The 16,147-nt window shown below is 38.4% G+C and overlaps 1 protein-coding gene across 1 annotated transcript in view; it reads right to left on the bottom strand.

The window, feature by feature from the left end:
• The window catches only part of VCAN (versican), a 92,459-nt gene that overhangs the window by 56,091 nt on the left and 20,221 nt on the right, over positions 1-16,147 (bottom strand). The window contains exons 3-6 of the mRNA XM_063453709.1: positions 14,401-14,778; positions 11,364-11,538; positions 10,886-11,013; positions 3,159-3,446 (exon numbers count right to left, since the gene is read on the bottom strand). Of these exons, the coding sequence (XP_063309779.1) occupies positions 3,159-3,446; positions 10,886-11,013; positions 11,364-11,538; positions 14,401-14,778 (969 nt within the window). The remainder of the gene's footprint in view (positions 1-3,158; positions 3,447-10,885; positions 11,014-11,363; positions 11,539-14,400; positions 14,779-16,147) is intronic.

The following is a 16,147-nucleotide window of genomic DNA, read 5'->3' on the forward strand; positions in this document are numbered from 1 at the left end:
GGACACACAGGAACAGAGGGGTTGAGGGCCCTGCTTAATGAGCTTACATGCTAGAGGGAGTGGGGTAAAGTGACACAAAAGGTAAGGATAGTATTAGACTAATGACAGTTGTAAAAGAGGAATCAGTCGGGAGCTATTAACAGTTTTTAAGTGGGTTTTTAATGATTTTTTTAAGGAGTGGAGACTGGGTGAGCATTTAACAATGGAGGGAAGTGAGTTCCACAGGAACGGTGCAGCCCTCGAGAAGTCTTGAAGGTGAGCATCAGAGGTAGGAGTACGGACAGAAGATAAACGTAAGTCTTCAGCAGAGCGTAAAGGCCTAGATGGGACGTACTTGTGTATTAGGGAGGATAAAGAGGACAGTGCGCGCAGCATTATGTAGAGATTTGAAAGCAAGAACCAGAATTTTAAATCTTACAGGAAGCCAATGTAGGGACTGACAGAAGGGTGAGGCGTGGGAGGTGCGGGCAGACATTAAGATGAGCCTCGACGCCGCATTCATTATGGACTGTAACGGAGCAAGTTGGGTGCACGTAAGACCACTGAGAAGCGGATTACAGTAGTAAAGGCGAGAAAGGATAATGGAATGAACCAGCACCTTAGTTGCATCTGGCGTTAAGTAGGGTCGGATGCGTGCAATGTTTTTGATATGAAAGCAGCAGGATTTGGTGATAGACTGAAAATGAGGTGTGAAGGAGAGTTCGGAGTCAAAGAGAACACCTAGGCAGCGAGCCTGCGTGGTTGAGCTGATGGTAGCACCGTTAACTTGGAGGGAGAAAGACACAGGAGTAGCAACACTTGAGGGAGGAAAGACCAGAATTTCAGTTTTGGTCAAGTTGAGTTTAAGGCAGTGGGCAGCCATCCAGTTAGAAATAGCAGAGAGGCAGTCAGAGACACTAGTCAAGAGGAACGGGGAGAGATCAGGAGAAGACAGATAGATTTCCATGTCATCAGCATAGAAATGATATTAGATGCCAAAGGAGCTAATGAGTTTACCAAGGGAGGCAGTATAGATGGAGAACAGTAGGGGACCAAGGACTGAACCTTAGGGGACACCAACAGAAAGGAGTTGGGGAGAAGATCCAGAGCCAGAGAAAGAAAACACTGAAAGAGCTCTGGGAGAGGTCGGATGAACACCAGGAGAGAGCAATATCTTGTAGACGGATATTGCGGAAGATGAGAAGAAGCTGTTGATGATCAACAGTGTCAAAAGCCGCAGAATGGACAAGGAGAATTAGGATAGAGTAGTGACCACGAGATTTTGCAGTGAGTAGATCATTGGATACTTTGGTCAGTGCCATTTCCACAGAGTGCTTAGAAACCAGACTCAAGTGGGTCTAGCAGAGAGCTGGACTCATGGAAGTCTGTCAATTTCTTCTTCAAGGAGTAGGTTTAAATAGGCGGACAGTGTGAACTTCAAAAGAAGAAAAGGATAGGGCAGGGGCAGTTATGATTGGTTGAGAGGTACATTGAGGGGAGAAAAGGATGTCTACACCACCTCCTTTACAGTTAAGTCTGGGAGTGTGAGAGAATTGTAGCTCACCAAAATATAAAGAGGCATGAGTAGCGCTATCAGAGGGGGACAGCCAGGTCTTTGTAAGTGCAAGTAGTGTGAGTGAGTTTGAGATGAAAAAGTTGTGTATGACTGTTGATTTTAAATTACTGCAGACGGAGCGTGCGTTCCAGAGTGCACACTGAACGTTGGTAAGTGAGGGTAAAGGGCAGGGTATTGTGATGAGGTTTGTGATGAGGTTTCTTGTTTTCTTAGTGTGTGTAGAGAAGGTGAAGGGCCCTGGATTGGGAGAGACATCTCCAGCTGCTAGAAGCAGGAGGAGAGAAAGTGACAGGAGGTGTGAATGGGTTTTGTATGCATGGGGTCTAGGATGAGATCAATTGTGGGTAGGCGTGAAAGAGAACAATTAGTGCAGGGCATGAGATGAGAGAAGGGGGGAGTGTAGCAGAGAGGGGCATATGTAAAAGTGGTTGGGGGTATGAGTGAAGTGGGTTTAAGGAGAGATTTTTATACTGAGCGAGAAGGAGAAAATAAAGAGGAGGAGAAGACAGATCATTGCTAAACTGGGAAAAAGTAAATTGGAAAAAATTGGAATATCAAGAGCAGATGAAGGTAGGGTAAATATTACGTTTTATGGGTTAAGAAAGTGCAGGAGCTTGATAGTTTTAAAATCAGGCTGTTGAATAAAGATATGTAAGGGTCAGATAGGCTTGCAATGAAGCAGAGGGGGGATATGTATCTAGGCACAGAGATAAAGGGATGGTTATTCAAAGAAAACCAAACATATCAATAAAAGAAGGGAGGGGTCAGAGGTCAGTCAGAAATCAGAGGGGAAATAGAGGAATGCATATAGGTGAATAAAACAATTACATACAGGGCTAGCAAAACTACACAGCATGACAGACAAGATATAAAGGCAAGAAAATATACAATGCACACAGGATATATAAAATAAAAGAAATGTACAGGGTGGTTAAATTAAATAAATTATATTGTGCAGGATAGAGTCTTAGTGTGGTCTGGCAGAAGGCTACCTTGCTTATTGCAGACGCTCAGCTGATGGAGCACTGACTTTCTTACAGTAGTGTTGGGGCTTAATAGTTTTGAAATCAGGCGTGCTTATTGCAGACGATCAGCTGATATTCTTATAGCCTTTATCATGTGAACCAAGCAGCTACCCGCATATGCATCGAACAAGAGCAAGAACAATTAGTTCTATCTGCTCCCCACTCTAGGCCACTAAGGTTTGAGATTACAATGTTGCAGTAGCTGAAAATGTAATAATGTAAGTTTGGTAAAAATAGTTTAGGGGATTTACAGTTCATAGCAGCAAAGTTAAGTAACAATGTAACGGAATATTGGAATATTTTTAACTAGCTGTCGAATAGGCTAAGCATGATATGACCATCTAAGGTTATTTTATCGTGTAAATAGGTAACGGGAGACAGGTTTTGGCTCAGTATGTTGCTTTTCATAAATATTCTAATAAAAGTTCTATTTATTAAAACAACAATCACTTTTACCATTAATAACCTTTTCTTTTTCAATTGAGTTTTTTTGGGATAACCCCCTGCTTATGAATGGGGTCTAGCTCATCTGTCTCGATTTTGTTTTTAAAAAAATATTTTTTATATGTTTAACTTACCTTGAACGCAGTAGACATTAAATTTGTTTTGTGGTTGTGGAAAGAATGTCTGGTTACTGAAGCGGTATTTGGTCCTCACCCCAAGCAAACCACCTCCACACTGGGGTCTAGCCACAGACACAGGATAACGAACACTTCCATCAGCGAGCCAACCATAGTCACACTGGTCAAAACCTCTCCTCCATGCTGCATAGAGATCTCCGACTGTAGCAAGAACTGCGTCTCTATTCTTACATTCTGCTTTAGCCTCTTCAAATGTCAGTTTTTTTGGAACATGGAACAAGTCACCTGGAAAAGAATATATTACATGTGTGTTCACTGTTTAATATTATAAAGATGTATTTCTTTTTCTCAAACTGTTAAGCTTTAATCATTCTACTTGAATTGATATTGCTGTTAATTATATGTCCTTCTACTATTTATATGATCCTCTGCTATCTATCTATCTATCTATTTTTCTATCTATCTATCTATCTATCTATCTATCTATCTATCTATCTATCTATATCTATCTATCTATCTATCTATCTATCTATATATCTATCTATCTATCTATCTATCTATACTAACATAAAGATAACATTTAATTTTTTAAAGAAATAATTTAAATGTTATCTTGGACCACCCCATGTAGGTTCTATTACATTTTTCTAATGTACATTTTCTACATATAGTCTTTTTTATTATTTTTATCCACTGCCTCAACCATATCATTTAGTCTCTTGATAAACCAATGCTTCTAGACAGTAGTGAAATCACAGCTCTCACCACCCAAACACCAACAATGAAATGTTTAGACTCTGAAGAATTCTCTGAGCTAGCTGCCAGTTGTTATGACCACAGGGCCCCCATGTGTAAATTCTAGGTTGCACCCTTAATCTCAAAAAATAAATAGTCTAACAAAAAGATTTGGGTGGCGACAACAAGGCAATATGAGTAGAAGCAGCCCTCTTCTTGAAATTTCAAAAGAACTAAATAGCATCGGGATGTTTCTGTAAAATCACAAATTTCCTCTGTAAAGTCCAGCTTTTAATGGCTTAACTCAAGTCAGTAGCATCAGTGCATGACAGACTCTGGAATCAATTGACAAAGCAGAGACATGAACGGGCTTTCCAAAAGTTTAAATGAAAGCAGCCCGTTGTGAATTAATGGAAATGCATCTGGACTAGAAATGTTATTAAAGGGATATGGTGTAATTGTTTGTATTATTTTACTGATTTTCAAAAACTGTTATTTTAAATATGTGCTCCTATTCTTTAGACTGTACGTGTAAGCAATGTATTGTTTATCAATTAAGTATTTACGTAAATATGAGAAACAAATTAGACAGAGCTCCCCAGACTTAAATAACTGATTTATCTAAAAGCAAACACAAAGAAAGAAGAATAGAAAATCTCCCCACCCCCGAGGATCTAAGGAGCATTGTAACACTGTAGTTAATTAGTGTGCATGTAATGTGAGTGTTATGTTTTATTTATTTTTAGTTTATTAAATAGTGAGCCCTTCCTTGCAGTGTTGTACGCAGTAATGGAGACCGTATCTCCAGAAGGATAATGATACATTAGAGAGAGTTCAGAGAAGGGTTACTAAACTGGTTCATGGATTACACGATAAAACTTACCAGGAAAGGTTAAAGGATCTTAACATGTATAGCTTGGAGGAAAGACGAGACAGGGGGGGGATATGATAGAAACATTTAAATACATAAAGGGAATCAACACAGTAAAGGAGGAGACTATATTTAAAAGAAGAAAAACTACCACAACAAGAGGACATAGTCTTAAATTAGAGGGACAAAGGTTTAAAAATAATATCAGGAAGTATTACTTTACTGAGAGGGTAGTGGATGCATGGAATAGCCCTCCAGCTGAAGTGGTAGAGGTTAACACAGTGAAGGAGTTTATGCGTGGCTGACAAGGCTATCCTAGCTATCAGATAAGACCAGGGACTAATGAGAGAAGATTGGGCAGACTGGATGGGCCGAATGGTTCTTATGCCCTCCACCTCTCTGTTCTTGTCCAGTTGTCTGGTTACAATTACATGTCTGTTAGTCCACCCATTGTACAGCGCTACGGAATCTGATGGTGCTATATAAATAATAAAATAATAAGAATAAGAATAATAATAATTTAGATATTGTGTAGAGATTAGTGATGTCGCGAACATAAAATTTTCAGTTCGCGAACGCGAACTTCCGCAAATGTTCGCGAACGGGCGAACCGGGCGAACCGCCATAGACTTCAATGGGCAGACGAATTTTAAAACCCACAGGGACTCTTTCTGGCCACAATAGTGATGGAAAAGTTGTTTCAAGGGGACTAACACCTGGACTGTGGCATGCCGGAGGGGGATACATGGCAAAACTCCCATGGAAAATTACATAGTTGATGCAGAGTCTGGTTTTAATCCATAAAGGGCATAAATCACCTAACATTCCTAAATTGTTTGGAATAACGTGCTTTAAAACATCAGGTATGATGTTGTATCGATCAGGTAGTGTAAGGGTTACGCCCGCTTCACAGTGACAGACCAAACTCCCCGTTTAACGCACCGCAAACAACCGCAAACAGTCCATTTGCACAACCGCAAACTCCCCATTTGCACAAGGTTGGATACCAAGCTAGCCATGTCCCGTTCCTTGTCCTCACTGATGTCATTGAAGGTCTCTCTTCCTCCACCCAGGAAGCGGGAGAAGGAAAAAGATGCTTGGTCGGTCCTCCTACTTCAAATTTGGGGCACTGCGCGTGCAATCTAATGTGCCACCAGATAGGAGTGGTGTGTTAAGTAGTACTATTCCTATCAGTTTAATCCCTGTTATGTCCCCTATCAGGGGACGTGTATACAAGGCATCGAATTTAGGAAGCGGGAGATGGAAAAAGATGCTTGGTCGGTCCTCCTACTTCAAATTTGGGGCACTGCGCGTGCAATCTAATATGCCACCAGATAGGAGTGGTGTGTTAAGTAGTACTATTCTTATCAGTTTAATCACTGTTACGTCCCCTATCAGGGGACGTGTATATAAGGCATCGATTTTAGGAAGCGGGAGATGGAAAAAGATGCTTGGTCGGTCCTCCTACTTCAAATTTGGGGCACTGCGCGTGCAATCTAATGTGCCACCAGATAGGAGTGGTGTGTGTGGCCTGCCTCTGCCTGTCATTTTTTTTCGATTAGTGGTACTATGCATGCAAGCTACTGTGACAACAGATATGAGTGGCACTGGTGTGACACTGTGCCCTGGCAGGCCCTGAAACGCACACTCGTGAAGGAAACTGACTGCTATTATATTACAGTCCAAAAAGGTTTTTTTTGTTAAATGCAAGCTATTGTGACACCAGATATGAGTGGTGGCACTGGGCAAGTGGGCACAGTATACGCTGTGAGCCTGACACACACGCTGGCAGACAACTAACTGCTATTCAATCTATTACAGTCAAATTTATTTTTTATTTTATTTTTAAATGTACACTACTGTTACACCAGATATGAGTTGCACTGGTGTGACACTGTGCCATGGCAGGCCCTGAAACGCACACTCGTGAAGGAAACTGACTGCTATTATATTACAGTCCAAAAAGTTTAGTTTTTTTTAAATGCAAGCTATTGGGACACCAGATATGAGTGAGTGGTGGCACTGGGCAGGCCCTGAAACGCACACTCGTGAAGGAAACTGACTGCTATTATATTACAGTCCAAAAAGTTTAGTTTTTTTTAAATGCAAGCTATTGTGACACCAGTGAGTGAGTGGTGGCACTGGGAAGGCCCTGAAACGCACACTAGTGAAGGAAACTGACTGCTATTATATTACAGTCCAAAAAGTTTAGTTTTTTTTAAATGCAAGCTATTGGGACACCAGATATGAGTGAGTGGTGGCACTGGGCAGGCCCTGAAACGCACACTCGTGAAGGAAACTGACTGCTATTATATTACAGTCCAAAAAGTTTAGTTTTTTTTAAATGCAAGCTATTGTGACACCAGTGAGTGAGTGGTGGCACTGGGCAAATGGGCACAGTATACGCTGTTAGCCTGACACACATGCTGGCAGACAACTAACTGGTATTCAATCTATTACAGTCAAAATTGTATTTTTTTTTTTTTTAAATGTACACTACTGTTACACCAGATATGAGTTGCACTGGTGTGACACTGTGCCCTGGCAGGCCCTGAAACGCACACTCGTGAAGGAAACTGACTGCTATTATATTACAGTCCAAAAAGTTTTTTTTTTGTTAAATGCAAGCTATTGTGACACCAGTGAGTGAGTGGTGGCACTGGGCAGACCCTGAAACGCACTCTAGTGAAGGAAACTGACTGCTATTATATTACAGTCAAAAAAGTTTTGGGTTTTTTTAAATGCAAGCTATTGTGACACCAGTGAGTGAGTGGTGGCACTGGGCAAGTGGGCACAGTATATGCTGTGAGCCTGACACACAGGCTGGCAGGCAGGCAACTGCAATTACATTACACAGAAAAAAAAAAGGCAGACTGATGTTCTAGCCCTAAAAAGGGCTTTTTGGGGTGCTGTCCTTACAGCAAAGATCAGATGAGTCCTTCAGGACTGTAGTGGACACTGAATACACTAGTCTAGCTATCAATTTCCCTATCAAATCAGCAGCAGCTACACTGTCCCTACTCTCATTTAGAATGCAGCTTCACAATGAATGTAAAATGGATGCTGTCCAGGAGGTGGGAGGGTATGCGAGGGAGGGCCTGCTGCTGATTGGCTGGAATGTGTCTGCTGACTGTGAGGTACAGGGTCAAAGTTTACTCAATGATGACGAATAGGGGGCGGACCGAACAGCGCATGTGTTCGCCATCCGTGGCGAACGCGAACAAGCGATGTTCGCCACGAACTATTCGCCAGCGAACAGTTCGGGACATCACTAGTAGAGATATATAAAGCCTAGTGTTTACTAAAGTGTTGAAAATTACCATGGCCCAGTCTGTAGATACAGATCAATCAGTAGATTATTTTTATCGATGACACTTTACACTAGTTTTCTGATGACTTATCCCCCGTTTTCTTTTTGCGCATGTTGGCCAAGCTTTAAGGATATTAAAAAGAGCATATTTAAATGCAAAGTGCAAGTTTACTTTCGCGTTTACGTTTTCTCATTTAGCAAGTTGGAAAAAGATTGCTACGCACTGCAGAGCAGGTTATGACTTACTGCACATCACTATATTAAAACGAAGGAAAGGGGTTATGAAAAAGAGGGGGTGAAGGGGGGCTCTATAAGCTTATCCCAATGTTTTCATAGCTGGAGCTACATTGTGAGGTTACCGAGCAAAATCATTGAGGCACAATAAAGTTTGGAGCACACATTGTAAGGAACCTCACGTTGTAACTCTGTCATTGCGAGTCTTTAAATGTAAACCATGACAGTGTTTATGTTACATACAATAAAGAAGTGTGTGTTACCATTGGCAGCCTTTTTTATCCAAACGCAAGTTTAAGTCAGCAGTAAGAAGGGCCCAAAGAATTGCTAGGATTTTCCTGTTCACGTGCTTCAGAACAGAAAGAAAAACACCTGACTATTTAAGGTTTCTTTTTTTATGGCTGTTAAATACCACAGACTAGACTTATGAGCCAGACTTTTGGTTCCAGACAAAAGACTGTTTTAAAATCATCTTTTCGGAAAACTCTAGACACTGTCTTATTAGCGTGTTTTTGAAAAGCCTGTAAAACTAAACTTTCATCTTACGTTATTAATATCATCCCTTTTATGCCACTTAATTCTTTCTTTATGTTGTAATTCACGTGCCCGTGTTGTATCGTAAAAAATATGTTAACCCCCTTCAGTAACACATTCGTTTGCTTTAAAAAAAAAACTAAACTTTATCAGAGCATTTATTTGAAAAGGTGAATGCATTGCTAGTAAAAAAAAAATTAAAATTTTTTTTTATGCAGACTGTATTTCGCCGAAATCTAGAAAATTGGCTATTTTATTTTTATTTTTTTATTTGTTGTTGTGCTTTATAGACATATTTAAGTTAAAAGAGGGTCCTCTTTCTTTTACATTTTCAGGTAGGGTCTGATGCATCTGATATATAGGCACATAAGAAAAAACATACAAAAACAATAGTGTCCCTGTCCCTTTAACCCTGCAATTGTAATTATTGCAGTTATTGAGAAACCTTGCAGGGTTAACTCCACCTCAAGTGGAGAGCCACAAGAGGCGCTTTTAAGTCAAGGCTTTAACCCCTTAAGGACACATGACATGTGTGACATGTCACGATTCCCTTTTATTCCAGAAGTTTGGTCCTTAAGGGGTTAAATTGAAGGGGACCAGTCATGCCCCAAATAACGTTTCAAAGTTTGCTCATTAGACTGAACATAAAATTTAATCTAAAGAAAAGAAAATGTTACTTGCGCTTTCTCCTTAATCCCTATGTATATTTAGACAAATGGAGGTCATTTAGTTGCTCCAATGGCCATAAAATTTAATCTACAAATTGTGCTAGCAGTTTTGCTAGCAAACGTATAGATTAGGATAGAGACCTATTTAAAAATGTGTTTTTCTAAGCACTGTCCGTCAATGCCTCAGCGTGTCGAGGCATAGACTGACAAGGGAGAACAGAAAAGACCTCCCACAGGAAGTCCCTCTGCTCTCCACCCATAGCAACCACAGTGCATAAGCTGTGGTTGGTATGGAATACGGAAACTCCCTAGATGGCTCTTCTAGAGCTGGGTAGGGAGTATAGAAATGCAGTCACATGACAAAGCCAGGGTGCTGACATCACTGAGGATATTTGCCCTGCATGGGAATGCACCAAAAGCAGGGCAAATCAAAGAAGACTGCAGACGAAACAGAGGAAGAGCAGACAACAGCCCCAAAGTGGTTGTTACAAGAGTAAGAGTGTGATGTACGGTGTATTCAATGTATGTGGGAGCAATTTTAGGTAAATTCATTTTTCATTACAAGCTCACTTTAACTTGATCGAAAGGCATAAGATAATCGATTGCCTGTGTTTAGAATAGATTACAAGCCTGGCTGTGACAAAGCCTTGCCTTACCCATTCTGGCAGCAAATACCGTAAATATTATCAATAATGAAAGAGTAGCCACCAGTTTATCATCCACCCTCCCCTATTCTCCCGTACAAATGCAACAAAGGATCTATTACACCTTATGTTATTACGGGGCTAATGTGTATGTTAGCGCACCCATAAATTGAAATTGGTGGTTTCTCACCCCTCCTTTGTAAGTTTAATCTGATACAAAGTCCTTTTTTGAGCTGTCAGCAGTAACGTAAACTCTGCCTCTAAAATCCAGTGTTTCTAAATCCTTTGTTATTGCCATTATGAGTTTTATTTGATTTTCAGCTATAAAACCTTACTTAACCTCATGCTTTTGTTTTAAAACGTATTTTTAGACACAGTGTTCTTCCAGGGCAATTAATCAGAGCACTAATCCCATGGGTGCCAATAAGTGCTGTTTAATTATGTGCTAACTTCACACTAACATATTTAAGCTTAACCTAATGTCCGTCATTGTGTTTCTAGTGAGGGTCATCTAATCTGTGTGAGCTGCTAAAGCTATATAAAACACTAAATCCGAATATCCCATCCAAATCCAACTACCTCCAGATTCAGATTGAATTGAGACCTATGTTACCACATAAATATAGGTTTGGTTTTTCGTATAACATTAAATTATTGCACTGAAAAGTACCATCTTCCTGACTCTTTGCTATATTCCAGAAACAAGACACTCAATGTTAGAAACTTACCAAGTATATCATCCATAAAACAGTATACATCATATTTCTCGTCTGTAGGGCGTAGTCCATAGGTCCGAATCCCTTCTTTAGCCTTTTTATCACCAAAGCAGTTAGCTCTTGGGTTCCGGATTGGATATCTATCACAACATACAGTGTGTGTTACATCTCATGTTAACAAACATTATTAAGTCATCACTGATACATAGACAAATATACAGCCCTCCAGCTTCATGACAATATTTCCTAAAAAATATCTGAGAGGCTTTAGTTCTTGGCATATGCTGGACTATATATCTCTGAGAGATGGAGAGCCTTTGTATAGTAGCATAAAAAAGGTGATAAAGTAGATATTTTTTATTTGAAAACCTATCCCGCTGACAGTACAGTGGAATGAGTCATTGGAAGGGTTAGCCAATGAAGAAATTAATTTGAGCTTCCATTAATACCATAAAATGTTTGTAGCTTTCACAGTTTCAACAAAATGTACCTAACAGTTTGATCAGCCAACCAGCCAGCATCACATTGTTCAAATCCGTCTTCATATGCAGCTCTCAGTTGTCCCGGAGTCGCAATCTTGGCGCCATTGTCCAAACAAGCTTTCTGAGCACCCTCAAAATTCAAGGAGTACTTGTCAGTAGATGCGCGGTAGTGAAACACAACACCTATAAAATCAAAAATACCCTTTTAAAAACATCATTTACATACTGTGGTTAGGTTAATTCCATATACTGATATTAAATAAATTTTACACACAATTACAGCAGTTTATACATTCTTTAATGCTAGCATTGCTATGGATCTTAGCTATCAAACTTTCTGTTCTTATAGCTAAGAGGGACACCAAAATAGAAAAGACAACACATCTAATCCCATAACTATTTTATCATATACTCAGAAGAATAAAGAAGAAATGTGATAGATTTATAAAATCCAGTATAAGGCTAAATATGCAAAAGAACAGATTTCTCTAAAAAAACAAAACAACTTATTATAAGCAAGAACACCTAAAATTTATCTTTTTTCTTTTCAGAGATGAAACTTTTATTACAGTGCACATTGTCTGCCCTTATCAAGTCAGAGACATGCACTAACAAGCAGAGGTTAAGTGGTCATACATTGCTTTTAAAACATTTACAGGAAAAAGAAAGTGTATGGCACATTTCAATACTCAAGAGTCAAAGGAAATCTATTTTACAGACATCGTCTGGGAGTTCATTTGTAAAGGTCTGAGTCCTGAGCTAACTTACACAGAGTTATTTACTAAGGTGAGAATTCAAAGTAAATTTCAAATGTAAGGTCAATATAGCTGGATCTCAAAAATATTCTGTTTTCAGATCGAATATTGTAGCCTTAAATTCGAATTTCACTTTGAATTCACTTTAAATTCCCACTTAGACTCATAGACCATCAGGTATTGTGTGTGGTGCAATGTGAATTCAATCTTTGTTTTGGACTTTTAAACATGAATTACTCATACTTTGATGATTAATGTGAATAGTGTGTAATCCTAGGTTCAGTAGGGGTTCACAGTGTGTGATTGTCATTAAGAAAATATTTGAGTGATTCACCAATATTGAAAATGAAATATCCTCAATCCATCCAGTACCAAGGTGACCGCAGTACATCCCTAACCTTTTAAACCTGGATTGTTTAATGTTGTGCTGACTAATAAAGTGGGTTTTCTGTCTGCAAATGTCATTAGGTAAATATTTGAAAGATTCACCACCTCTGAGAAATAGATAACCTTCACTGAATGAGTCCCATTGCGAGAATGGTTTCATCAGCTCTTCAGGGGTGACATGGTTTATGAAAACATTGTTTTTGGTTTATAGAACCTTTCTGGTATGAGAAAGAAAGAAAGAAAGAAAGAAAGAGAAAGAAAGAAAGAAAGAAAGAAAGAAAGAAAGAAAGAAAGAAAGAAAGAAAGAAAGAAAGAAAGAAAGAAAGAGAGGGAGAGGGAAAGGAAGGAAGGAAATTTTGCATACATAGACTCCAAGCACCCTGACCATTTAAAATCAAATCATTGAAGTGGTCATGGTGCTTAGAGTAACCCTTTAAGGCACAGAGAATATATTTCAATCACATAAAATGTTTGTGCTCTGCTCTCACCATATTTCTATATGTTGATTTAAAAAGGTAAAATACCTACTAGAAACAGTTATTATTAGGAAAGCTGCACAATAAAACATTGGGAATGGTCCACCCTGGTCTTGGGGCACTACGGATGGAAATTTTAGCGATCGCTACCACACTTTAAGCATATTGAATTGGATTTTCTGTGTCAGCACTGTTATACATCTCAGAATTACAAGATATAATTTTTGGGGGAGAAAATACTCATATAACTACTGTATGAGCATATAAAGCACTTGATTCTCTTGAAACAATTATTAATTATATATTACACATTATGTAATTCTGGGTTTAATACAGTTCTATTAAAAACACTTTTATTTTGGTTGTGTCAATACATGTGTATATATATGTTTCTCTCTGCAGATCTTTTCTATAAACCCATGTTCTAGTTATAAAGTTACAACATTGTGCCATCATGTTTACTATGACAGCTCACAGCATCGCAGTTTGCAGGAGTAGTCCTAGATAATGTACGCAGTTGTACCCAGAAAAACATACACTAGGATGGCAGGTAATAACCAATTAGGCCATCTAGGTCCTTTATATTAAGTATTTTTTCCTTTAGATCCCCTTTAGTCTTACTGGATAAGGTGTTCATCTAGATTAAGTTAGAACTTTCACGTTGACATTTCCACATTTCTTTTACATTACTTTGAACTCAGATGCTCACCACATGTGCAGCATCAAACTGTTGAATCCAGTAAAAATCACATGCATAAAAAAACCCATTTTAGTAATTATGGGATTCTTTTCCACAATTATCAAAGCATTAGAATCTTGGATGTAGTAATAGGCCTGCTTGTTATATCCTTGGTAACCAAGTAATTATATTCACTGCTATTACATTCATTGTTATAACACTCCTTAAAGGATCCGTCTAGCTAACATAGACTCTATAGCTGTGTGGTTGTGCTGTAATGTAGGGTACTAAACCCCTGAAATTTCATGCAATCATTTGGCAGTAGTTTGACAAAAAAAATGGACCTTTTCCCAGCACCCAGAGTTCCCACCCACTTCAGACAACTTATGCAGAATTTATACTTCCATAATATAAAATATCAATCCTTCCAAACCTGGATAGCAGTGGTAGGCTAAGGGAGCTGCAGTGGTTATGTTGCTTTGACTGCCACTAATTACTGTTATGAATAACAGATGTAAATTCTTATTATTAGAAGCTAGGCAGATTGCATAGAGTCAATTACCAAATGGTTTAAACATCAAAAGTCCACAAGAAAAATGTCATTGTAGACAATCCTTGTTTAGCATTGTTTGAAAATAGGTCAACTATATTAGAACCTGTCTTCAATACAGCAAAGATGGCAAATCAACGAGAGCTGAAAAAGATTATTTTCCTTATTAGAACATAAAATACATACTACAAACCTTACCAGATACATCCAAGGAGATGGTATCTTGAGTATCTTCAATTCCAAACAGGACCTCACAACGATAAACTCCTGCATCGCTGGCCCGCAATTTAACCATGGTTAAGGAGGCATCTCCAATATCTTCAGGATGACTCTGTACAGATACTCTCCCTCTGTAATGTTGGCCAATTTTAATACCTCCACTTTGGGCAACTAGAACGGTTGTTTCCTTTGGATCCTTTCCATCTCTACTTTGTTCAATTTTTGTCCACTTAATTCGCAGAATTTCATTTGTTATATTATAGCTTGGTGGTAACGTAGGCATTGTTGAAAAAAAGCATGGCAGAGTTACTCTTCCAGATAGTGAACCCTTCACAGGAGGACTTTTTTGTACTGTAACTGTGGAAGAAAAACAGAAATGCTAATTATTTTTAGATATTGTTGTCATGCAAATAAAAAGGCTGCCATATAAATGGAAGATTTCCACTGGTAGCAATATATAGGGGGAAAAAAACGGTCAATCATTTATTATATATCCAATTGATACAGTGCTAGATCTGAAAAGTGTTGAACTGCTAGATCAGAAAAGTGTTTAGAGATAAAATATACATGTACTCAAATTTTCTTGTGACAATGTAAATGCAAATGAGAAAAATGAAAGAATTTCAATAGTGATAATTTTGTCAACGGAAAGGGTTCTTTAAAGTAAAAAAAATAAGGATGTGGAATTCTTTGCCTGTATAGGTGGTTTTATCAGAGTTCATACAGATGTTTAAACATCAACTGAATACTCACGAAAAACATAATATTTAGGTATATCATTTTTAATATGTGGAGTAATAACTTCTTGATATACTGAGAGATCTGACTGCCATTTTGGGGTCGAGAATGAACTGTTTTCCTAGTTTGTTGCAAAATTGGGAAGTGTTTAAATCTGGGTTAAATGCCTTCTTTTGGATCACCTTTTGTGAAAAAAGCTGAACATGATGGCTGCAAGTCTTTTTTTAGTCAATTTAACAATGTAACTATCATTTTTTTTTTTATTTCCAGTGCAACAGATATATGAAATTTACCACCACTATAAATTTACTGGTCTTCTGAAATTGACATTTCTGCAAACACTGGAGAAATTTACTATCGAGAAAAGTGTCACATTTTAGATCACTTTAATAAATATGATTAAAATAATGATGGAATTTAACCTCCACCTTTCAGAAAACTTGATAAATATCCCCCAGTATGCCTGTTTGGAAATACCTTCATAACTGCATTGAAAATATATTTCAGAACTGCAGTATAAAAAAAAATCCCCCAAAAAACAGGGATTGCTATTCATCGGCCTACACTTTCCTGATTCCAGAAAAACAAGGGGAAGCTGTATAGATATATCCTGGAACTGATATTATTTTATCTATTCTATTTTTGATACAAAGGTTCGCTTTAGCATGAAACATCTGCACTTGTCTCCATATGAACATCTGCGTACCATCAGCCCGGTAAGAAGTCACGGTCTCACAAACACTTCAACACATGTACAGTGGCTACAGAGATCATGAGTTTGCTGTAACTTTATTTCCTTTTCTTAATGAAGTTAATGAAATGTGTCTTTATTGTTGCGTGTCAAATTACGAAACTGGACTCATTTCAGCGTAGGGAAGAGATCTGCCATAAATATTTACTAATGTTGTTCATCTTAAATTTTCATCACAACCTTGCTAAAGGTGAATATAAGAACACTATAAGAACATTTTAAAAATATATATATATA

This window comes from Pelobates fuscus, chromosome 5, assembly GCF_036172605.1.
Source record: "Pelobates fuscus isolate aPelFus1 chromosome 5, aPelFus1.pri, whole genome shotgun sequence".
Taxonomy (NCBI): Eukaryota; Metazoa; Chordata; class Amphibia; order Anura; family Pelobatidae; genus Pelobates; species Pelobates fuscus.